General features: G+C 45.3%; 2 protein-coding genes across 3 annotated transcripts in view; one reads left to right on the plus strand and one right to left on the minus strand.

Annotated features, from left to right (window-relative positions):
• CLTB (clathrin light chain B) overlaps positions 1-5,583 on the minus strand; it is a 65,034-nt gene extending 59,451 nt beyond the window's left edge. The window contains exon 1 of one of the 2 annotated variants that reach the window (XM_077265691.1): positions 5,046-5,583. In XM_077265691.1, the coding sequence (XP_077121806.1) occupies positions 5,046-5,229 (184 nt within the window). In that variant the 5' untranslated portion in view covers positions 5,230-5,583. The remainder of the gene's footprint in view (positions 1-5,045) is intronic. The other variant, XM_077265690.1, reaches the window with a different exon arrangement.
• FAF2 (Fas associated factor family member 2) overlaps positions 1-21,540 on the plus strand; it is a 176,346-nt gene that overhangs the window by 90,642 nt on the left and 64,164 nt on the right. The window lies entirely within an intron of this gene.

Genomic DNA, 21,540 nt, shown 5'->3' on the forward strand with positions numbered 1-21,540 from the left:
GTATTAAAACACCATAGTCCCAGCAACTTTAAAAAATTTATTTTAACCTCTCAAGTTAAAAGCAACAGTTTTTATTACCGTACTAGAAATGTAGATAACTTACGTTACTGCACAGTGTAGTAACTTACTTTACTAAGCTGATGGTAACTTACGTTACAATATGTTACCACTTATTGGATTAACCTTATTGTAAGGTAAGTTACCATCAGCTTTGTAACGTAAGTTACTATATTGTGTTGTAAAACGTAAGTTACCATGGAATGACCCATCTGTGGAGACATACACTGGCATACAGCCTGCATTGTATAATGAATAATTTCTCACTTTTTCAACTATATATGGAAAAATATACATTCACACTAAAGGCATCAAATTATATACTTAACAAAAAAGTGTGAAACAACTGAAATTATGTCTTATATTCTAGGTTCTTCAAAGTAGCCACCTTTTGCTTTGATGACTGCTTTGCACACTCTTGGCATTCTCTTGATGAGCTTGAAGAGGTAGTCACCGGGAATGGTCTTCCAACAATCTTGAAGGAGTTCCCAGAGATGCTTAGCACTTGTTCGCCCTTTTGCCTTCACTCTGCGGTCCAGCTCACCCCAAACCATCTCAATTGGGTTCAGGTCTGGTGACTGTGGAGGCCAGGTCATCTAGGGTAGCACCCCATCACTCTCCTTCTTGGTCAAATAGCCCTTACACAGCCTGGAGGTGTGTTTGGGGTCATTGTCCTGTTGAAAAATAAATGATAGTCCAACTAAACGCAAACCGGATGGAATAGCATGCCGCTGCAAGATGCTGTGGTAGCCATGCTGGTTCAGTATGCCTTCAATTTTGAATAAATCCCCAACAGTGTCACCAGCAAAGCACCCCCACACCTCCTCCATGCTTCACGGTGGGAACCAGGCATGTAGAGTCCATCCGTTCACCTTTTCTGCGTCGCACAAAGACATTGTGGTTGGAACCAAAGATCTCAAATTTGGACTCATCAGACCAAAGAACAGATTTCCACTGGTCTAATGTCCATTCCTTGTGTTCTTTAGCCCAAACAAGTCTCTTCTGCTTGTTGCCTGTCCTTAGCAGTGGTTTCCTAGCAGCTATTTTACCATGAAGGCCTGCTGCACAAAGTCTCCTCTTAACAGTTGTAGAGATGTGTCTGCTGCTAGAACTCTGTGTAGCATTGACCAGGTCTCTAATCTGAGCTGCTGTTAACTTGCGATTTCTGAGGCTGGTGACTCGGATAAACTTATCCTCAGAAGCAGAGGTGACTCTTGGTCTTCCTTTCCTCGGGCGGTCCTCATGTGAGCAAATTTATTTGTAGCGCTTGATGTTTTTTGCCACTGCACTTGGGGACACTTTCAAAGTTTGTCCAATTTTTCGGACTGACTGACATTAATTTCTTAAAGTTATGATGGCCACTCGTTTTTCTTTACTTAGCTGCTTTTTTCTTGCCATAATACAAATTCTAACAGTCTATTCAGGAGGACTATCAGCTGTGTATCCACCAGACTTATGCACAACACAACTGATCGTCCAACCCCATTTATAAGGCAAGAAATCCCACTTATTAAACCTGACAGGGCACACCTGTGAATTGAAAACCATTCCCGGTGACTACCTCTTGAAGATCATCAAGAGAATGCCAGGAGTGTGCAAAGCAGTCATCAAAGCAAAAGGAGGCTACTTTGAAGAACCTAGAACATAAGACATAATTTCAGTTGTTTCACACTTTTTTGTTAAGTATATAATTCCATGTGTGTTAATTCATAGTTTTGATGCCTTCAGTGTGAATGTACAATTTTTATAGTCATGAAAATATAGAAAAATCCTTAAATGAGGCGTGTCCAAACTTTTGGTCTGTACTGTATGTATATCCAAATATGAGCCCCAAGGTTCTATTCAGGTGGTAGAGATGTGTGCACCAAGCCCATATGGCATCACGCATCACTTTAGTTCCATACAGAATGGTTATAGGCCAATCTATGGTGCCATTAAACAGTACTGTGCCTCCACCATAACCTGAAATCAGAGCCACGCTCAGAGTTAGGACATGGTAACATTACCGTATAGCATCGGATGCGATGTACTAATGACCCTCAGCCCAAAATCTGCTGCGTGTGGGAACAGTGTCATTTTATTGTGATCCGATCATCCTGCACGCCAGAATTGGATCACAGGTGAGGTGGAGAAGGAGAAATTAATTTCTCCATCTTGTCCATTGCCTGTCTCGGCGTACATCAGACTGCACTGAGATGACATCCGAGTGCAGTTCAATGTTTTGCAATCACCTATTGACTTCAATAGGTGCGCGCCGTGTGAGACATGTTGCTAATCGCAGCATGCCATTTATTTCTCATGATGAATCCGCATGAGAAAAAAAAAAATAATTTTAAAAAAATCGCAGATCTGCCTCATTGACTGGTCGGAGTGCAATGTGAGAATTTCTTGTATTGCACTCCTCTGTAATATACACCAATGTGAGTGATCACCCGACCGCATTTTCTCTCATACGAGAGAATCGGTCTGATTATGCTAAATACACTATGATCAGAGATTGATAAAAGTATGTTTCGATTTTCCCGCACGAGACGATAGAAAAAAAAAAAAGGGTCTCCATTTTTTCCATTCTGTCGGTCTGTGAAAATTGGATAGCACATGGATGTTATCTGAGTGCAGTCTGATTTCTTTCCACAGACTCATTGACTTCCATGGCTGGTCCAAGGAAAAAATTGTGACATGTGCACAACCCCATTGAATAACATTAGTCTGAGAGTCAGACGTCCGTATAAATCAGAGCAATATCTGAACCTAGTCCCGGACTAGCAAGCGGCTCTCTCGACCTGAGCGTGACAGCTGCATAGAAATACATGAAGCTGGCAGACTCGGAGACCCGCCAGCCAGTTTGTGCACAGTGTTCCGATATCGCTCCGCTTTATACGGCCGTCTGTCCCTGCCCTCAGTTATACTATAGCCTGTTCATTTCTATGGGAGATATTAGCGATTTACAATATGGCCAAGGAAATGGACCCCTCATTAACAGATGTGGGAGATATAGCAGTGCTGAGTACCCAGAGTATTATCACTCCTAATGGCACACATTTCTACAATCGTGTTTATTTTCTATATACTTGTTTTTACACATAATATTACATTTCTAGGGACAGGGAATACAGTGGGCTCAGTCTGTAAACATTTACAAAGATTGTCTCCTTCCACTTGAAAAATATTACAACTTGCGTTTGGTTTACAAGATTTATTTCTAGAAAAGGACCCCTGGTGGCTTTTGTGCAGTAGGTGATATGGGTTTCTACTGGCCCAGCACAGAAATCTGGGAGGAAGCTGCGGGAACTTGCAGTGGATGTACCTTTCCACGGCTGAGTGCAAATATCACGTGGAAATACTAAGAAAGGTCTCAGTGCCAAGCGGCTGCAGGAATCAGGATGCTGGCGTTCTGTCCGAGCAGCAGCCCTTCTACAAGGGAGCAGTGTACGAGAGCAGGCACGCTGCCAGGCTTCTGGTGCTGCGGCATCGGTCATACGAGCATGCAAAGACATCATTCCTACAATATTGCTCTAGTATGAGGTCTCCTTTCTGGGGATTTGGAAAGTGAACGTATAAGTAGGACAAGTCCATAAAATAGGCAAATTATACTTACAGCTGCTCACCTTTTCGTGTTAAAGGGGTTAACCCACCGTAACAACTTATCCCTGTTCTCAGGATTGGCAGGGATTCCAGCAATGGGCCCCAAACAATCAGAAACTGATTTTGTGGATAGGGGGTAGGTTTTTATGGTGGGCTAATTAAAGTTACACACAGCAATAAAAGACATCCTCTGAGCTGCCTTGCTTTATGGCTAAACCCACTCAAAAATATGCACCAGTGACTAGGCAAGTTGTAGGGGTCCCTGTGGGTATGGGACGTTACAGCGGGGGAAGGGCTTGCCACAAATCTCCATGTACACTTTTCTGATAGCAGACATGCTTACATTTTGTGAGACACCTGGATTTAGGTTTCGCCAAACGTAACTCTAGCAGTAAGGGTAGGCGGTGGGGAGGAAGAAAAAAAAAAAGGATGAGATTTGAAAAATGTCAACCACTTTTATGGCCATGTATCTCGATTTTACGTGAAATATTTGTTGCATCTCAACGGTCCGCAGCTATGGCCTATGATCCGCCGCCATGGCCTATGGTCCGCAGCTATGGCCTATGGTCCGCCGCCATGGCCTATGGTCCGCAGCTATGGCCTATGGTCCGCAGCTATGGCCTATGGTCCACAGCTATGGCCTATGGTCCACAGCTATGGCCTATGGTCCGCAGCTATGGCCTATGGTCCACAGCTATGGCCTATGGTCCACAGCTATGGCCTATGGTCCACAGCTATGGCCTATGGTCCGCCGCTATGGCCTATGGTCCGCCGCTATGGCCTATGGTCCGCCGCTATGGCCTATGGTCCGCCGCTATGGCCTATGGTCCGCCGCTATGGCCTATGGTCCGCCGCCATGGCCTATGGTCCGCAGCTATTGCCTATGGTCCGCAGCTATGGCCTATGGTCCGCCGCTATGGCCTATGGTCCGCCGCTATGGCCTATGGTCCGCCGCTATGGCCTATGGTCCGCAGCTATGGCCTATGGTCCGCAGCTATGGCCTATGGTCCGCAGCTATGGCCTATGGTCCGCCACAGCCGCTACGGCCGATGATTCGCCGCTACGGCCGATTGTCCGCCGTCATTGCTGATGGTCCGCCGTCACGGTCGATGGTCCGCAGCTACGGTCGATGGTCCGCCGCCATGGCTGATGGTCCGCCGTCATTGCCGATGGTCCGCCGCCACGGTCGATGGTCCGCCGCTATGGCTCTATGTACTTCCCCTGGCACAGTGATTATTTGGACCACACTGCTTGTACCAGGGTCCCAGCACCAGCAATCCCAGCAGCCATGAATCCCAGCATGCACACAGCCCTGCGCACACAGCCCTGCACCTGCTCATCTACCCGTGACCTTGAGGATGTGAGCACTTGCTAGTGAAGTGCCAGCTCTGCTGTGGAGTTACCTAGATCGGACTGCTCCATAGAAGACGCCTGGCTGCCCACCAGCACTGCCCCGAAGCCCTCGTCATTCTCGATGCCAGCGATTTCGCTCTCCTGCTGGGCCAGGAACGCGGCGGCAGGGTCCTCTTCTGTCTCTGCGGCAGCTCCGCTCTCGGAGGAGGAGAAGAAGCCGAAATCGTCAGACATGTTCGGTTCCGTTCAGCCGCGCTGTGTGTCTGACCTTATGGCCGGGGAGCTAAGATCGGGGCAGATCCTAACAGGAGGTGCGAGCCATTCCCAGAGCACAATGAGCGGCACCCAACCCTGTGCAGCTGCTCGGAGAGGCAGGACCACAGCGGTGACATCAGAGCGGCGCGGCTGCAGGGCCGGCATCCTCCGCAAGGTGGTGCTGTCCTGCCTGCCAACCGCGGCGCCGCAAACCATTCCCCGGAACTCCGCCATTCTTGCTGTGTCATGTCCAGTGTCCACTGTCTCTCACTATGCTCGGTGTACGCGAGCGCTGAGTATTCCGCTATGTCTGCCGCCACCATCATCCGGTTTTAGATAAATACGGTGTTTTTTTGGTTTGTACAAACCCTTTACTTAGCTGCAACCCGGACTAACGTTCACGGTGTCTAGCAGCAGGTGATTTATTTCCCTACAGCGCCACAGCAGGAAGAAGGTGGCATTGCAACGTTCCTATTGAAATTGATGATCTTGAGCTGGCCATAGGAGGTTGGGGTCCTCCAGCGTGCAGATAAGGCTCCTGATTGGAGACTTCTGTTTATTAAAGTGGTATTCTCATCTCAGTGATCTATGGCATAGTGCAACCCCTGGCAAAATAATGGAATCTCCGGCCTTGGAGGATGTTCATTCAGTTGTTTAATTTTGTAGAAAAAAGCAGATCACAGACATGGCACAAAACTAAAGTTATTTCAAAAGGCATCTTTCTGGCTTTAAGAAACACTAAAAGAAATCAAGAACAAAAAATGTGGTAGTCAGTAATGGTTACTTTTTTAGCCAAGCATAGGGAAAAAATTATGGAATCATGAAAAATAAACAAAAAACACTCCAACACCTCACTAGTATTTTGTTGCACCACCTCTGGCTTTTCTAACAGCTTGCAGTCTCTGAGGCAAGGACTTAATGAGGGTCAAACAGTAATCTTCATCAATCTGGCTCCAACTTTCTCTGATTGCTGTTGCCAGATCAGCTTTGCAGGTTGGAGCCTTGTCATGGACCATTTTCTTCAACTTCCACCAAAGATTTTCAATTGGATTGAGATCCGGACTATTTGCAGGCCATGACATTGACTTTATGTGTCTTTTTTCAAGGTCTGTTTTCACAGTTTTTGCTCTATGGCAGGATACATTAACATCTTGAAAAATGATTTCATCGTCCCCAAACATCTTTTCAATTGATGGGATAAGAAAAGTGTCCAAAATATCAACATAAACTTGTGCATTTATTGAAGATGTAATGACAGCCATCTTCCCAGTGCCTTTACCTGACATGCAGCCCCATATCATCAATGACTGTGGAAATTTGCATGTTCTCTTCAGGCAGTCATCTTTATAAATCTCATTGGAACAGCACCAAACAAAAGTTCCAGCATCATCACCTTGCCCTATGCAGATTCACGATTCATCACTGAATATGACTTTCATCCAGTCATTCACAGTCCCCCAATTGCTTTTCCTTAGTCCATTGTAACCTTGTTTTTTTCTGTTTAGGGGTTAATGATAGCTTTCGTTTAGCTTTTCTGTATGTAAATCCCATTTCCTTTAGGCGGTTTCTTAGTTCGGTCACAGACGTTGACTCCAGTTTCCACCCATTCATTCCTCATTTGTTTTGTTGTGCATTTCCTGTTTTGGAGACATATTGCTTTAAGTTTTCGGTCTTGACACTTTGATGTCTTCCTTGGTCTACCAGTATGTTTGCCTTTAACAACCTTCCCATGTTGTTTGTATTTGGTCCAGATTTTAGACACAGCTGACTGTGAACAACCAACATCTTTTGCAACATTGTGTGATGATTTACCCTCTTTTAAGAGTTTGATAATCCTTTCCTTTGTTTCAATTGACATCTCTCCTGTTGTAGCCATGATTCATGTCAGTCCACAAGGTGTAACAGCTCTCCAAGGTGTGATCACTCCTTTTTAGATGCAGACTAACAAGCAGATCTAATTTGATGCAGGTGTTAGTTTTGGGTGTGAAATTTTACAGGGTGATTCCATAATTTTTTTGCTCAGAATTGAGTGATTCCATAATTTTTCCCCTATGCTTGGTTACAAAAGTGACCATTACTGACTACCACATTTTTTATTATTGATTTCTTTTAGTGTTTCTTAAAGCCAGTAAGTTGCCATTTGAAATTACTTTAGTTTTGTGCCATGTCTATCATCTTTTTTTCTACAAAATTAAGCAACTGAATGAACATCCTCCAAGGTTGGTGATTCCATAATTTTTGCCAGGCGTTTTAGTAGGGTAAAGTAGGTGTGAATCAACTCACAGGACGTGCTCCATCAGCCACGTACGTAGTCTATAGACACCAGACAGGAGCAGTGAAAACCATCTCCTATCTGATAGCAACTCTTCTTTGATTAGCCAGCCTGTCATGATAATAATAATAATAATCTTTATTTTTATATAGCGCTAACATATTCCGCAGCGCTTTACAGGTTGCACACATTATCGTCGCTGTCCCCATTGGGGCTCACAATCTAAAATATATAATACATGTGCATCATGCCAAAGCCATGACATCGTACCAGATATGCCACAGCGATGCATGGAGCACTATGTAGGGCAAGTATACTGTATGGATGACTATGTGGGGCAATTATACAGTATGGAGGACTATATGGGGCAATTATACTGTATGGAGCACTTTGTGGGGCAATTATACTGTATGGGGGACTATATGGGGCAATTATACTGTATGGAGGACTATGTGGGGCAATTATACTCTATGGAGACTTTGTGGGGCAATTATAGTGCCTGGAGAACTTTGTAGGGCAGTTATACAGTATGGAGGACTATATGGGGCAATTATACTGTATGGAGCACTATGTGGGGCAATTATACTTTATGGAGCACTATGTGGGGCAATTATACTGCATGGAGAACTATGTGGGGCAATTATACAGTATGGAGGACTATATGGGGCAATTATACTCCATGGAGCACTATGTGGGACAATTATACTGCATGGAGAACTATGTGGGCAATTATACAGTATGGAGGACTATATGGAGCAATTATACTGTATGGAGGACTATATGGGGCAATTATACTGTATAGAGGACTATGTGGGGCAATTATACTGTACGGAGCACTATGTGGGGCGATTATACTGTATGGAGGACTATGTGGAGCGATTATACAGTATACAGGATTATACAGTTTTTCCACAAAAATTATCTTTTCACCCCCAAATTTTTACTTTCACAAGGGTAACAGGAGAAATTGGACCCCAAAAGTTGTTGAGCAATTTGTCCTGAGTACGCTGTTACCCCATATGTGGGGGGGACCACTGTTTGGGCGCATGGCAGAGCTCGGAAGGGAAGGAGCGCCGTTTTGGAATGCAGACTTTGATGGAATGGTCTGCGGGCGTTATGTTGCGTTTGCAGAGCCCCTGATGTACCTAAACAGTAGAAACCCCCCACAAGTGACCCCATATTGGAAACTAGACCCCCCAAGGAACTTATCTAGATGTGTTGTGAGAACTTTGAATGCCCAAGTGCTTCACAGAAGTTTATAATGCAGAGTCGTGAAAATAAAAAATATTTTTTTTTCCACAAAAAGGATTTTTTAGCCCCCAAGCTTTTATTTTCACAAGGGTAACAGGAGAAATTAGACCCCAGAAGTTGTTGTCCAATTTGTCCTGAATACACTGATACACCATATGTGGGGGTAAACCACTGTTTGGGCGCACGGCAGAGCTCAGAAGGGAGGGAGCACCATTTGAGTTTTTGAGCGCAAAATTGGCTGTCGCCTTTGGAGACCCCCTGATGTACCTAAACAGTAGAACCCCCCACAAGTGACCCCATTTTGGAAACTAGACCCCCCAAGGAACTTATCTAGATGTGTGGTGAGAACTTTGAATGCCCAAGTGCTTCACAGAAGTTTATAATGCAGAGTCATGAAAATAAAAAATTTTTTTTTTTCCACAAAAAGGATTTTTTAGCCCCCAAGTTTTTATTTCCACAAGGGTAACAGGAGAAATTGGACCCCAAAAGTTGTTGAGCAATTTGTCTTGAGTACGCTGTTACCCCATATGTGGGGGGGACCACTGTTTGGGCGCACTGCAGAGCTCGGAAGGGAAGGAGCGCCGTTTTGGAATGCAGACTTTGATGGAATGGTCTGCGGGCGTTATGTTGCGTTTGCAGAGCTCCTGATGTACCTAAACAGTAGAAAGCCCCCACAAGTGACCCCATTTTGGAAACTAGACCCCCAATGAACTTATCTAGATGTGTGGTGAGAACTTTGAATGCCTAAGTGGTTCACAGAAGTTTATAATATAGAGTCATGAAAATAAAAAATATATTTTTTTCCACAAAAAAGATATTTTAGCCCCCAAGTTTTTATTTTCACAAGGGTAACAGGAGAAATTGGACCTCAAAAGTTGTTGTGCAATTTGTCCTGAGTACGCTGTTACCCCACATGTGGGGGGACCACTGTTTGGGCGCATGGCAGAGCTCGGAAGGGAAGGAGCGCCGTTTTGGAATGCAGACTTTGATGGAATGGTCTGCGGGCGTTATGTTGCGTTTGCAGAGCTCCTGATGTACCTAAACAGTAGAAACCCCCCACAAGTGACCCAATTTTGGAAGCTAACCCCCCAAGGAACTTATCTAGATGTGTGGTGAGAACTTTGAATGCCCAAGTGCTTCACAGAAGTTTATAATGCAGAGTCATGAAAATAAAAAATAAAAAATTTTCCACAAAAAGGATTTTTTAAAAAAAAATTTAAATTGTTTATTTTCAATTTTCAAAATACAAAAACAAAACAAAGAATACATGGGACATACCGTATTTTCTGGCATATAAGACAACTGGGCGTATAAGACGACCCCCCAACTTTTCCAGTTAAAATATAAAATCTTCTTAAAAGTCGGGGGTCTTCTTATACGCCTTATGTCATCTTATAGGGCCGGTGAATATGTGCCTTTTGGCGTGGGGAGTGGTCCCAATGACGAAGAGAGGGGGCGTCTCACAGTAAAGTGTGAGTGGAGTATATCCCCCTATTTCCTCATTGCGGAAGCGTGGGGGTCTCTGTGCTGGGAGCGGCAGCTCCTCTTCGTGCCGTGGGTGCTCTGTGCCGTGCGTGCTGTGGGGCGGCGGTGGCGCATCTTCTTGCAGCGTCGGGGCTTCTCCGGCATCTCCTCCAGGCCCGGAGGCAGTCCGGCAGCCCCATTGCTGTGATGCGGTGGCCTCCGGGAAAATGGCCGCTGCTCAGATTCAGATCTCGTCTCCCGAGATCTCGTCATCGGGACCACTCCCCCCCCCCCACCCACCATATGCACATTTTATCTGTACCCGGCGTATAAGACGACCCCCGACTTTTAAGAAGATTTTGAGGGGTTAAAAAGTCGTCTTATAAGCCGGAAAATACGGTAAGTCAAGCAGGAACAAATTGAAAATAGAAGCATGTGGAAACAATCTAGGAACATCCTGCCTTAGATTCATGACAGACAAAAGCCCAAACACCTTATATATGGATCACCAGAAAGTACCAGGACAAGAGATTATATTAAAAATTGTGCTTTATTCAGTATACATTACAATAACTCCATAAAATAATTAATATATTATTATATTATAATAGGAATCCGAAACGCGCGTTGGGGTGCGTTTTACACAGGACACGGCCACTCAAAGGTATTAACCTGCAATTTTGTTAGTTCCCCCTCCGGTCTTTGCACATTTGTGTGGTATTGAGTCGGCTGAATTTAATGCCGCAGCACCTTACACTTTTGTATGCTATTTCCTGGCACGTAGATTTTTGAGCACAATTGCACTTTCAGCTCACCCTTGCCGAGTGCGGTTCATAGTACATAGCAGGGTGCCTCAGTTACACTGCTTCTGCTATTTTTCTTTTTATAACCATAGCACATTGGCACTTTATATTCCTATACTGAGTTTTTCACATTTAAGCAGTGAGGATAAGGGATTACGTATGCGAATTTGGCCGGCATATTATATGCTATTATCTTTTTGTCCTGTGTGTAGATATAATAATTGATTTTAATATATTAATTATTTTATGAAGTTATTGTAATGTATACTGAATAAAGCACAATTTTTAATATAATCTCTTGTCCTGGTACTTTCTGGTGATCCATATATAAGGTGTTTGGGCTTTTGTCTCCACTAGGTGGCGGTTGTCACCCACTTACACAGTATACCAAGAACTGGTGAATTTTAAGTATTGAGGAGAATATATATTACTGTATTCCGTGTATTGGTGGTATAACTGTGTTCTAACTATGCCTTAGATTCATGTACCGGAAGCATCAAAAAATTTCTGCATAAGCATACAAAAAATTCCGGTAAATGTTGGTCAATTACAGATATCAGTCCATGCATCTCACGTAGGACCAATGGGTCAAAGAAAAATTAAACAACATCAAAAACGACAAAACAAAACAATAAGAAAATTTGGGTGTACGGGGGGGGGGGAAGCAGTGAGAAAAACTTCATAAATTAGCACTAGAAATGAACATAAACTAGCAGGTGAAGTAGTGAAAGACCTACAAAATATGTATTAAGTAATCAGGGCCAACACAGAGACAATTGTGAGAGACAGTCTATTGGTTAGCTAGATTAGCTGAGCCCGAATCCATCACAGTGCAGTGAAGTGAAAAAATAAAAAGATCAAAATTGCATGCGACCAGCAAAGATAGTTGATAGAGGGCTATGGGTCTATTGGAGAGGCAAGTTGCCATGGCAGCCAGGTGTGAAAAAATTTATCGTGTGTCCGTGCATCCCAGCTGGACAGCTCTTCCATCCTATAGATGTCTTGCACTTTTTTAACCCATTCGCTAATGTGAGGGGGAGACGTTTGCCGCCAATGTAAAGAAATCAAATGTTTAGCTGCAGCTATCAGGAGGGGAAGCAAGTCGTGTTTCTTAGGGTTGTATGACCTTGTGGGGAGTGACAGCAGGACCTCTTGGGGGGTAAGGTTCCGTTCTATCAATCCTATCTTGCGGAGTTAGTCAAAGATATTTTCCCAGAATTTAAAGATAATTGGGCAAGACCAAAAAATATGTATCAAAGAGCCCTTGGACCTCATACATCTCCAACATAAAGGTGAGTCAGAGAGGCCTAAGTGATAGAGTAGTTCCGCGGTTTTATACCATCTGGAGAGTATTTTGAAGGCATTTTCTTGCAACAGAACACATCTCGAGAAACCGTGTGAGTGTCCCAAGACTTGCTCCGTCTCTCTAGCTGAAAGAGATATATTTAGTTCAGTTTCCCATGAGGATATGTATAAGGGAGTAAACTGTGTTTTGGGGGAAATTAGGTTAGAATATAATTTAGATATTAACTTAGGAGGTATGGGTTTGAGCCTAAAGAGAAGTTCCAACCATAACCAGTCTGTGTCATGTTGGATATCTGACTTAAGTTTTGAGATGATGTGTTGTACATGGTGTGATTGTATGAAGTCTCTGGGTCGTTTTTCGGCATCATGGGCTCATTTATCTACGCATTTGATCTGGTCGGTGAGTAACTGTGAAATCGGGAAATCCGGCAAAGAATTCCATAAGTCAAAAACATCTATGTATTTTGGTTCCATGAGCCAGGGTATAATCCTTAAAGGGATATGATCCAAGAAAAGACATTGTGGCCATTTATTTGGTATAAGCTCTCTTCTAATAGCCAAGGTGTCATTGGTTCTTATCTCCAATGTGCCTTGCGGGGGGAGGGGGGGGGGGGCAGCAGAGGTCCAGAGATAAATCTCCGCGTTTCCCCCAAGTAGTATAAGTTCCAGGTTAGGAGTTTTTTGGTAACTTACCAACTTAGTCAGTTTAAACCATCGAGCTAAGTGTATCGCCTAATAGTAGGTCTTGAGACTAGGAAGTCCCAGTCCGCCCTTTTTCTTCGGAAGGGAGAGGATTTTAAAGGAGAGTCTGGCTCTTCTGCCCCTCCACACAAAACCATTGGCTATTCTATTAGCTGATACGAAGAAGGATTTGGGGAGAGGTATGGGTATCATATTCATATGGTAGAACATTTTTGGAAGTATATAGGATTTAATTATGTTGATCCTACCAATCCACGAAAGATATGGCAGATCATATGATTTAAGAAGATTTTGTATATTGTCTAGGAGAGGCTCGAAATTATGTTTAAAAAGGGCAAAGGGGTCTGCAGTAAGGAAGACGCCTAAATATTTCAGTTTTTCAGTGAGCCATTTAAAGGGGGAAAGCTTTTTACGTTTTGAGACTACACTATCTGATAATGAGATGTTGAGAACTTCCGATTTGTGCATATTGACCTTAAAGTTAGAGATAAGTCCAAACTCGTCGAGTAGTTTCAGTAGAGTAGGAAAGGCTATCTCTGGGTTTGAGATCAGAATCAGGAGGTCATCCGCAAAAGCGGCTGTCTTGAATTCTGTCTGATCTACTATTAGACCCCTGATCGACTCCTCTTTCCTTATTCCCTGTATTAGGGTCTCCATGACCAACAAAAAAGGGTGGGGGAGAGAGGGCAGCCCTGCCTAGTTCCATTTCCAATCCCAAAGGAATCCGAAAGCAAACCGTTGACCCTAACTCTAGCAGATGGGAGTGAGTACAGCGTCATAATGGCATCAATAAGAGGTTGGGGGAAGTCAAACCTCCGTAAAGTGCAGACCATGTAATGCCAGCTGACTCTGTCGAATGCCTTCTCGGCGTCAGTTGAAAGCAAAGCCAACGGGATGCCGGAACGCCTGGCATGTGAAATGGCTAAGAGAATTTTTGTGGCGTTATCTTTACCCTCCCTTCCTCTAACAAAACCCACTTGATCGGGGTGAATTAAGGATTCTAGAACAGTATTGATCCTGGATGCAAGGATTTTTGCCCAGAGTTTTACGTCAGAATTTAGCAAAGAGATGGGGCGATAATTACCACATAGGCTGCCATCTCTCCCGTCCTTAGGGAAAACAGAAATGTGTGCCTCTAAGGTTTGTTTGGCTGGGGGGTTTCCTGTAAGGAAAGAGTTGAATAAAGAGGTCAAGTGCGGGAGGAGTAGATCCGAGAATTTTTTATAATAGGACACAGGAAAGCCATCTGGGCCTGGAGTCTTATTTATTGCCATATTTTGTAACGTACGACTAATTTTTTGGGGGGTAACCTGAGCCAGAAGAGCCGCATGGTCTTTGGTTTGGATTTTTGGGAGGGAGAGCAGGGCCAGGAATTCCTGGATCCTGTCTATCGCGGCTAAATTGTCTTTCATAGGGTCGGGTGGTTCTAAGTTATAGAGAGATTCATAATAACATGTGAACGCCTCTGCAATATCTTCGGACCTGTCTACCTTCGTATTGGGGTTTTTGTAGATATGTTTTATAAATTTATTCTCTTTCTGTTTTTTAAGTAGATGAGAAGTCAGCTTACTATTTTTTTTTCCATGAACATAGAATCTGTATCTACATTGCATAAAAATCTTTGCAGATTTAAAGTTAAGCAAGTCTTTCAATTTCCCGCGAAGGGAGACTAGGTCCTGTTGAAGATTCTGAGTATTAGATTTTTTGTGGAGACGCTCAGTGATTGCGATCTGATGTAAGAGTGACATTATCTCTTTTTCTTTTTTAGTGAAGGCCCCGATTGATATAAATTCTCCCCTAAGTACTGCCTTGTGTGCTTCCCAGATGTTAATAAATAATAATCTTTATTTTTATATATATAGCGCTAACATATTCCGCAGCGCTTTACAGGTTGCACACATTATTGTCGCTGTCCCCGTTGGGGCTCACAATCTAAATTCCCTATCAGTATGTCTTTGGAATGTGGGAGGAAACCGGAGTGCCCGGAGGAAACCCACGCAAACACGGAGAGAACATACAAACTCTTTGCAGATGTTGTCCTTAGTGGGGCTTGAACCCAGGACTCCAGCGCTGCAAGGCTGCTGTGCTAACCACTGCGCCACCGTGCTGCCCGAGGTGTTAGTGGTCCCTCCTTGACATTTTCTGTGAAGTAGCGTGAGATCGTGTATTTTATCTTCTCTAAATTTTGTGGGTTATCTAGTAAGGATTCATTAAAGCCCCCGTCTCACTAAGCGAGATCGCTAGCGAGATCGCTGCTGAGTCACAAGTTTTGTGACGCAACAGTGACCTCAGTAGCGATCTCGCTATGTGTGACACGTAGCAGCGACCAGGCCCCTGCTGTGAGATCGCTGGTCGTGTCGGAATGGCCTGGACCTTTTTTTGATCATTGAGGTCCCGCTGGGTAGCACACATCGCTGTGTTTGACACCTTACCAACGACCTCGTTGACGACTCAGACACTGAATCGTCATAATAGCTCCCATGTGACATCGTTGTACAGGTCGCTACAGGTCGCTGGTGAGATGTCAAACAGTGAGATCGCAGCAGCGATCGTTAGGAAGATCTCACTGTTTGACATCTCACCAGCGACCACATAGCGACGCAGCAACGATCCCTGACAGGTCGTATCGTTGTCGGGATCGCTTTAGCGTCGCTAAGTGAGACGGGGCCTTTAGTCTCCAAGTTGTTGCGGGACGAGGTAAGGTATCAATGGTAATGTCTATGAAGATCGGGGCATGGTCAGAAATTGTGATTGAGCCTATATTAGCGGATTTAATTTTACCTAAAGATCGCGACTGGATCAAAAGGAGGTCAATACGATGGTAGGACGAATGGGGAGGGGAGAAAAAAGTGTAGTCTTTCGTGGTAGGGTGAATAGTACGCTGGGGTCAATAAGATGTAGTGTAGATAATTTGTTCAGCAAGATATATCTCGATTTTTGGGAAATAAAGGAAAGACCACTTGATGAATCAATGTCAGGATTTAGGGTTAAGTTAAAGTCACCTCCCACAACTAGCAGTCCCTCTGTGAAAAGTTGTAGTACATCTAGTGTTTTTGAGATCCATTGGGCTTGTTGTTTATTAGGTGCATATAAATTGGCAAACGTAACCATAGTATTGCCTAAGTGACCTTTTACAAATATGTATCTCCCTTCATGGTCGCTCAATGTATCTTTGGGCGAGAATGGTAGACCTTTTTTTAATACTATGCTGACCCCTTTAGATGCAGACGAATTACAACTATTAAACCATATCGGGTAGGGGGAAAAGGAAGTGTTAGGGGTTCTACCGTTTTTAAAATGGGTCTCTTGAAGGAAGGCCACATGAGCCTTTTGTTTTTTTAATAATGTGAAAATTTGGTTTCGTTTTGCGGGCGCATTTAGACCTTTAACAATAAAAGAAGCTACTGTGATGGATCCCGAGCTCACCTGACTCATACTCGTCATGTTCTGAAGAGGTATCATTTCCGCCCTGGTATCTAAAGAAAAACAAGAAAAACATGAGTAATGAGTAGATGGAGATCGCGGCGGCCATTTTCCTGAAGCCGAGATGCAAACTCGGCTTCAGGAAAATGGCCGCCGCAATCTCCATCTGCGCACGCGCGGCATCCCGCAGCCATTTTCCTGAAGCCCCGGGCAGCAGAGCGCTCCATCTGCGCACGCGCGGCCTCAGGAAGATGGCCGCCCCCATGATAACCAGCGGAATAGCGCAGATAGCGCTCTTTTTCTTCACCTGCGCAGTGGATTCGGCAGTTGGGCATACGCAAACCACTACGCCACCAACGGAAAGATAAGCAAGATCTGGGGGAAGAAACAGCGATGTCACCACGCCCATTTGACCAGACCAGCCTGATTGACAGGCGAAAACGGCGACTTTGGTAAGGTTTTTCGGCAGCATAGGTGGGGAATCAGGGTACACAAAATACACTATTGTAATGCACAGCTCAGGCCCTATTTAACGGTATTTTTATCTCATACGGAAAAAACGGGGTGACAGGTTCCCTTTAAGCACTTCCCATGATGTATTGGGTTTAAAGTCAATGTTTGGATTGGGCCCTAGATGTCACTGTAGAGATAACTTGCAGAGCACCTTCCCTGTTGTCAAGAAACGGATAGAGGCAAAGAGAGATAGTACATAAAGATCCAATGGGAATTTAGGAAAATAAAGTGATCTCCTGATATCCTCGTGTTAGAGGGTTAACAGAACTATCCGCAATTATTGTTCCAGCCCTGCAGGTGTAAAGCTGCTGAGTATGGGACAGTAGGAGATAAGATGCAATTCAGTACTGTAGAGAAGTAGCGATTCCAGCACAGAATGTGTTCCAGCATCGGGTGTAGCTTCTCGCTCGAGTAGGCACCGGTGTTACTGTGCAACAACCTCCCACAGTTATTGTTCCCACCGCAGATACAGATGGGTATGGGGCAGCAGATGGGGTGAGATTATGGGCTGCAGATGTGAAGCGATCCCAGCATAGGATGTAGCTCCTTATCCAGGTGTGTCCAATCTAGTGAGTGTTAGGCAGGTGGGTATGGGGCAGCAGGGAATAAGGCACAGTTGTTGGATATAGATGGGGAGCGATCCCAGCCAAGCACAGTTCTCTATTCAGGTGTGCAGGGATCTCCTCCACACCATGCGGCCAAAACAAGATGGCGCCTGGACCGGCGGGAAATTTCCAGCCTCCTCACCCCGCTGTCAGACAGGAGATCGGGGGACTCGCCGGGCCGCCAAGGGGATAGAGAGCCGTCAATGAGGGCGAGTCCGCTACACCACAGAGCGCACCCCGCAAAAACGCCAACTGCAGCGCCCCACCCGCAGCACACCGCAGAGCCCCGCTGGGGGACCGCAGGAAAGCGGTAAGACGTGTGAGCGGTGGGCCGAGTAGGGGATTGTGTCCGGGTGAGGAGCGGTTCGTACCTCTTTTCGTCCGCTATGTTCCGCCGCGGACCCGGCGTGTATACTCCTCACAGAGGCGGCGTCTCCTCTCCCTCTATGACAGGCGCCTCTTGCTGATAGGCGCCACAGATAGGGAGCCGCGGCCGGGATACCGCAGCAGGAAGATCAGCGTCCCGCAGAGCACCACAGGGCGTCGCCGAAGCAGGTGAGCGGCAGGTCGGATAAGTGGCACGCTAGAGCTGGGGAGCTATCCGGTGAAGGGCAGATAGGTACCTCCCTGAAGCTGTCACAGCAGCACTTCGGGTCCGTGAATCAACCAAAATGGCGGCGGCGGCTCAGCGCCCTCTCCCTCTCTCCCCTAAGATCCGTGGCTCACGTATTGGGATGAGATGTTCCAAATGTCCTCCGGGGCTTCTAGAGGCAGTCAGCACACTAATGTCCGTCTCAGGAGATGTAATCCCGGTGGCTCCAATAATACCGACATTAGGTAGAAACTGGGCAGGAGCTCATGTGAAGTGCGACTGATCCCTCTCGCAGTCAGGCCACGCCCCCCCCAAAAAGGATTTTTTAGCCCCCAAGTTTTTATTTTCACAAGGGTAACAGGAGAAATTGGACCCCAGAAGTTGTCCAATTTGTCCTGAGTACGCTGATACCCCATGTGTGGGGGGGGGGGACCAGTGTTTGGGCGCACGGCAGAGCTCGGAAGGGAAGGAGCACCGTTTTGGAATGCAGACTTTGATAGAATGGTCTGCGGGCGTTATGTTGCGTTTGCAGAGCCCCTGATGTACCTAAACAGTAGACACCCCCCACAAGTGACCCCATTTTGGAAACTAGACCCCCCAAGGAACTTATCTAGATGTGTGGTGAGAACTTTGAATGCCCAAGTGGTTCACAGAAGTTTATAATATAGAGTAATGAAAATAAAAAATATTTTTTTTTCCACAAAAAAGATTTTTTAGCCCCCAAGTTTTTGTTTTCACAAGGGTAACAGGAGAAATTGTACCCCGAAATTTGGTGCCCAATTTGTCCTGAGTACGCTGATACCCCATATGTGGGGGTAAACCACTGTTTGGGCGCACGGCAGAGCTCAGAAGGGAGGGAGCACCATTTGACTTTTTGAGCACAAAATTGGTTGTCGCCTTTGGAGACCCCCTGATGTACCTAAACAGTGGAAACCCCCCAATTCTAACTCCAACCCTAACCCCAACACACCCCTAACCCTAATCCCAACCTGATCCATAATCCTAATCACAACTCTAACCCCAAAACACCCCTAACCCTAATCCCAACCCTAACCATAACCCTAATCAAAACCCTAAGCCCAACACACCCCTAATCCTAATCTCAACCCTAACCTCAAACCTAACCCTAATCCCAATACACCCCTAACCCTAATCCCAACCCTAACCTTAACCCTAATCCCAAACGTAACCCTAATGCCAACCCTAACCCTAATACCAACCCTAATCCAAACACTAATCCCAACCCTAACCCTAATCCCAACTCTAATCCTAACTTTAGCCCCAACCCTAGCCCTAACTTTAGCCCCAACCCTAACTAGCTCCAACCCTAGCCCTAACTTTAGCCCCAACCCTAACTTTAGCCCCCACCCTAGCCCTAACTTTAGCCCCAACCCTAACCCTAACTTTAGCCCTAACCCTAACTTTAGCCCCAACCCTAACCCTAACCCTAACTTTAGCCGCAACCCTAGCCCTAACCCTAACTTTAGCCCAACTCCTCTAGTTGCTGGCCGGCAGATCATGGCGGGCGCACTGCGCATGCGCCCACCATTTTTTGGCCAGAGAAAGAAGCCGACGGCCAGGAGGGGATGCAGGAGGACCCAGGGACAGCGGTAAGTATAACAGGGTCCCTGATCCCCCTATTTCTCTGTCCTCTGATGTGCGATCACATCAGAGGACAGAGAATGACACATCGCTTTTTTTTTTTCTTGCGGCCACCGGTAAAAAGTTAATTGCCGGCGATTGCAAAACAGGGGTCGGTAAAAACCGACCCCTATCATGTTCTTTGGGGTCTCGGCAGCCGAGACCCCAAAGATCCTCCGGGTGCCAGCCGGCGGGCGAACTGCGCATGCGGCCGCCATTTTTTACCGGAACAAGATAGCGGCGCCGGTAAACGGTTAATTACCGGTGATCGCAACCCGGGGGTCGGTAAACCCCCCCCGAATCATGTTCTCTGGGGTCTCGGCTACCCTCGGCAACCGAGACTCCAGAGAAAATCCGACTTTGGGGGGCGCTATTCACTTTTTCCACAGCGCCGTTAATTAACAGCGCTGTGGTTTAAGTACCCTTAACTGCCGCCGTTAAAAGGCGTATCGGCGGTCTGTTAAGGGGTTAAGAAGGTATTGCCACACTGTTTTACCCTCACCATGTGTCTTCTGAGAAGAATTATGCCCACGATAAAAGGAGAGCTGGCATTTGGTGGGATGATCCCTGTTCCAGGCGGTTTCGACTAGCAGATGAGGGCACCTGCTGACCCCCCATGTCTTCATAGTAGCCATATGAGGACTAGTTTTTTGCAGGTTGAGTTGTTGTTTTGAATGATGGTATCCTTTTAACAATACAATGTATTTTAAAAAGGGAAAAAAATCTGAATAGGATGAAATATTGAAAAAAAGGAAATTCCACCATCGTTTTTGGGAGTTTTATTTTTCCGGTATTTATGATCTGGTAAAATTCATTACATAATAAATATAAAAATAACCTAGAGGCATGATTCTGCAGCTCAGTACAAATATGGTGATACCAAGCTTGCATACATCTTTTCGCTACATCTCCAAAGTCCACAAAGGCTTGACTCGAAAACTCTGAGGGCAAAAAGTAGTGATATAGGGATGACAAATTTATCATTGGTGGAGGATAATGTGAACTTTAAGGTGCTCGCTCCATTCTAACCTAAATTCTGAAGTTTCCCTGCTTGACTTCATGCCTTGTCCAGTCCATTTGGAAATAACCGCTCACTCCACAATGCAAGACACAATGTGGATGCTCCACACTGTAACGCTAATTTACAAATGCATACCATTATTATATAATTAACCATTGCACACCTCCAATAGAAAATATGAATTAATAAGCCAGAACTGAGGTCTACGAGCCTAAAAGCCTTCAGCATACCCTTGGCTATCGTGTGAACATTAGTTTGACCCTTCAAGAATGTGCCGCCCCAGACCTCATGCTACCAGTAGGGACAAGGATACTAGCGAAACCAAAACTGCAAAGGAATCAGGAAGGATAAGGAGACAGTAATTGTCTGTGGCCACCACCTGCAGATCCATTCATGTTTTGGGGGCTTGTCTTGCGATGATTAATGGACTTGGGGTTATACAGTGATGTGCAAGTGTTCTATTTTTTTCCCTAGCTGCAGCATGACAGAACAAAAACAAAAAGACTTACCTCTTGAAATTGTCAAGTGGTACCACTTCTGGGAGCAGCATTTTCAGGTCAGGCTCCTGCCGAATGATCTAGGCAGCCCAATGGTATCCTAATAAACCCACTGGGCAGGGAGCGGAGGATGGCTTTCTGCAGTACTGCTGAAATATTAAAACACAGATACAATTGTATAGAGCAGGCAGTGGCCATCCT

This window comes from Ranitomeya variabilis, chromosome 5 (assembly GCF_051348905.1).
Source record: "Ranitomeya variabilis isolate aRanVar5 chromosome 5, aRanVar5.hap1, whole genome shotgun sequence".
In the NCBI taxonomy this organism is placed as follows: Eukaryota; Metazoa; Chordata; class Amphibia; order Anura; family Dendrobatidae; genus Ranitomeya; species Ranitomeya variabilis.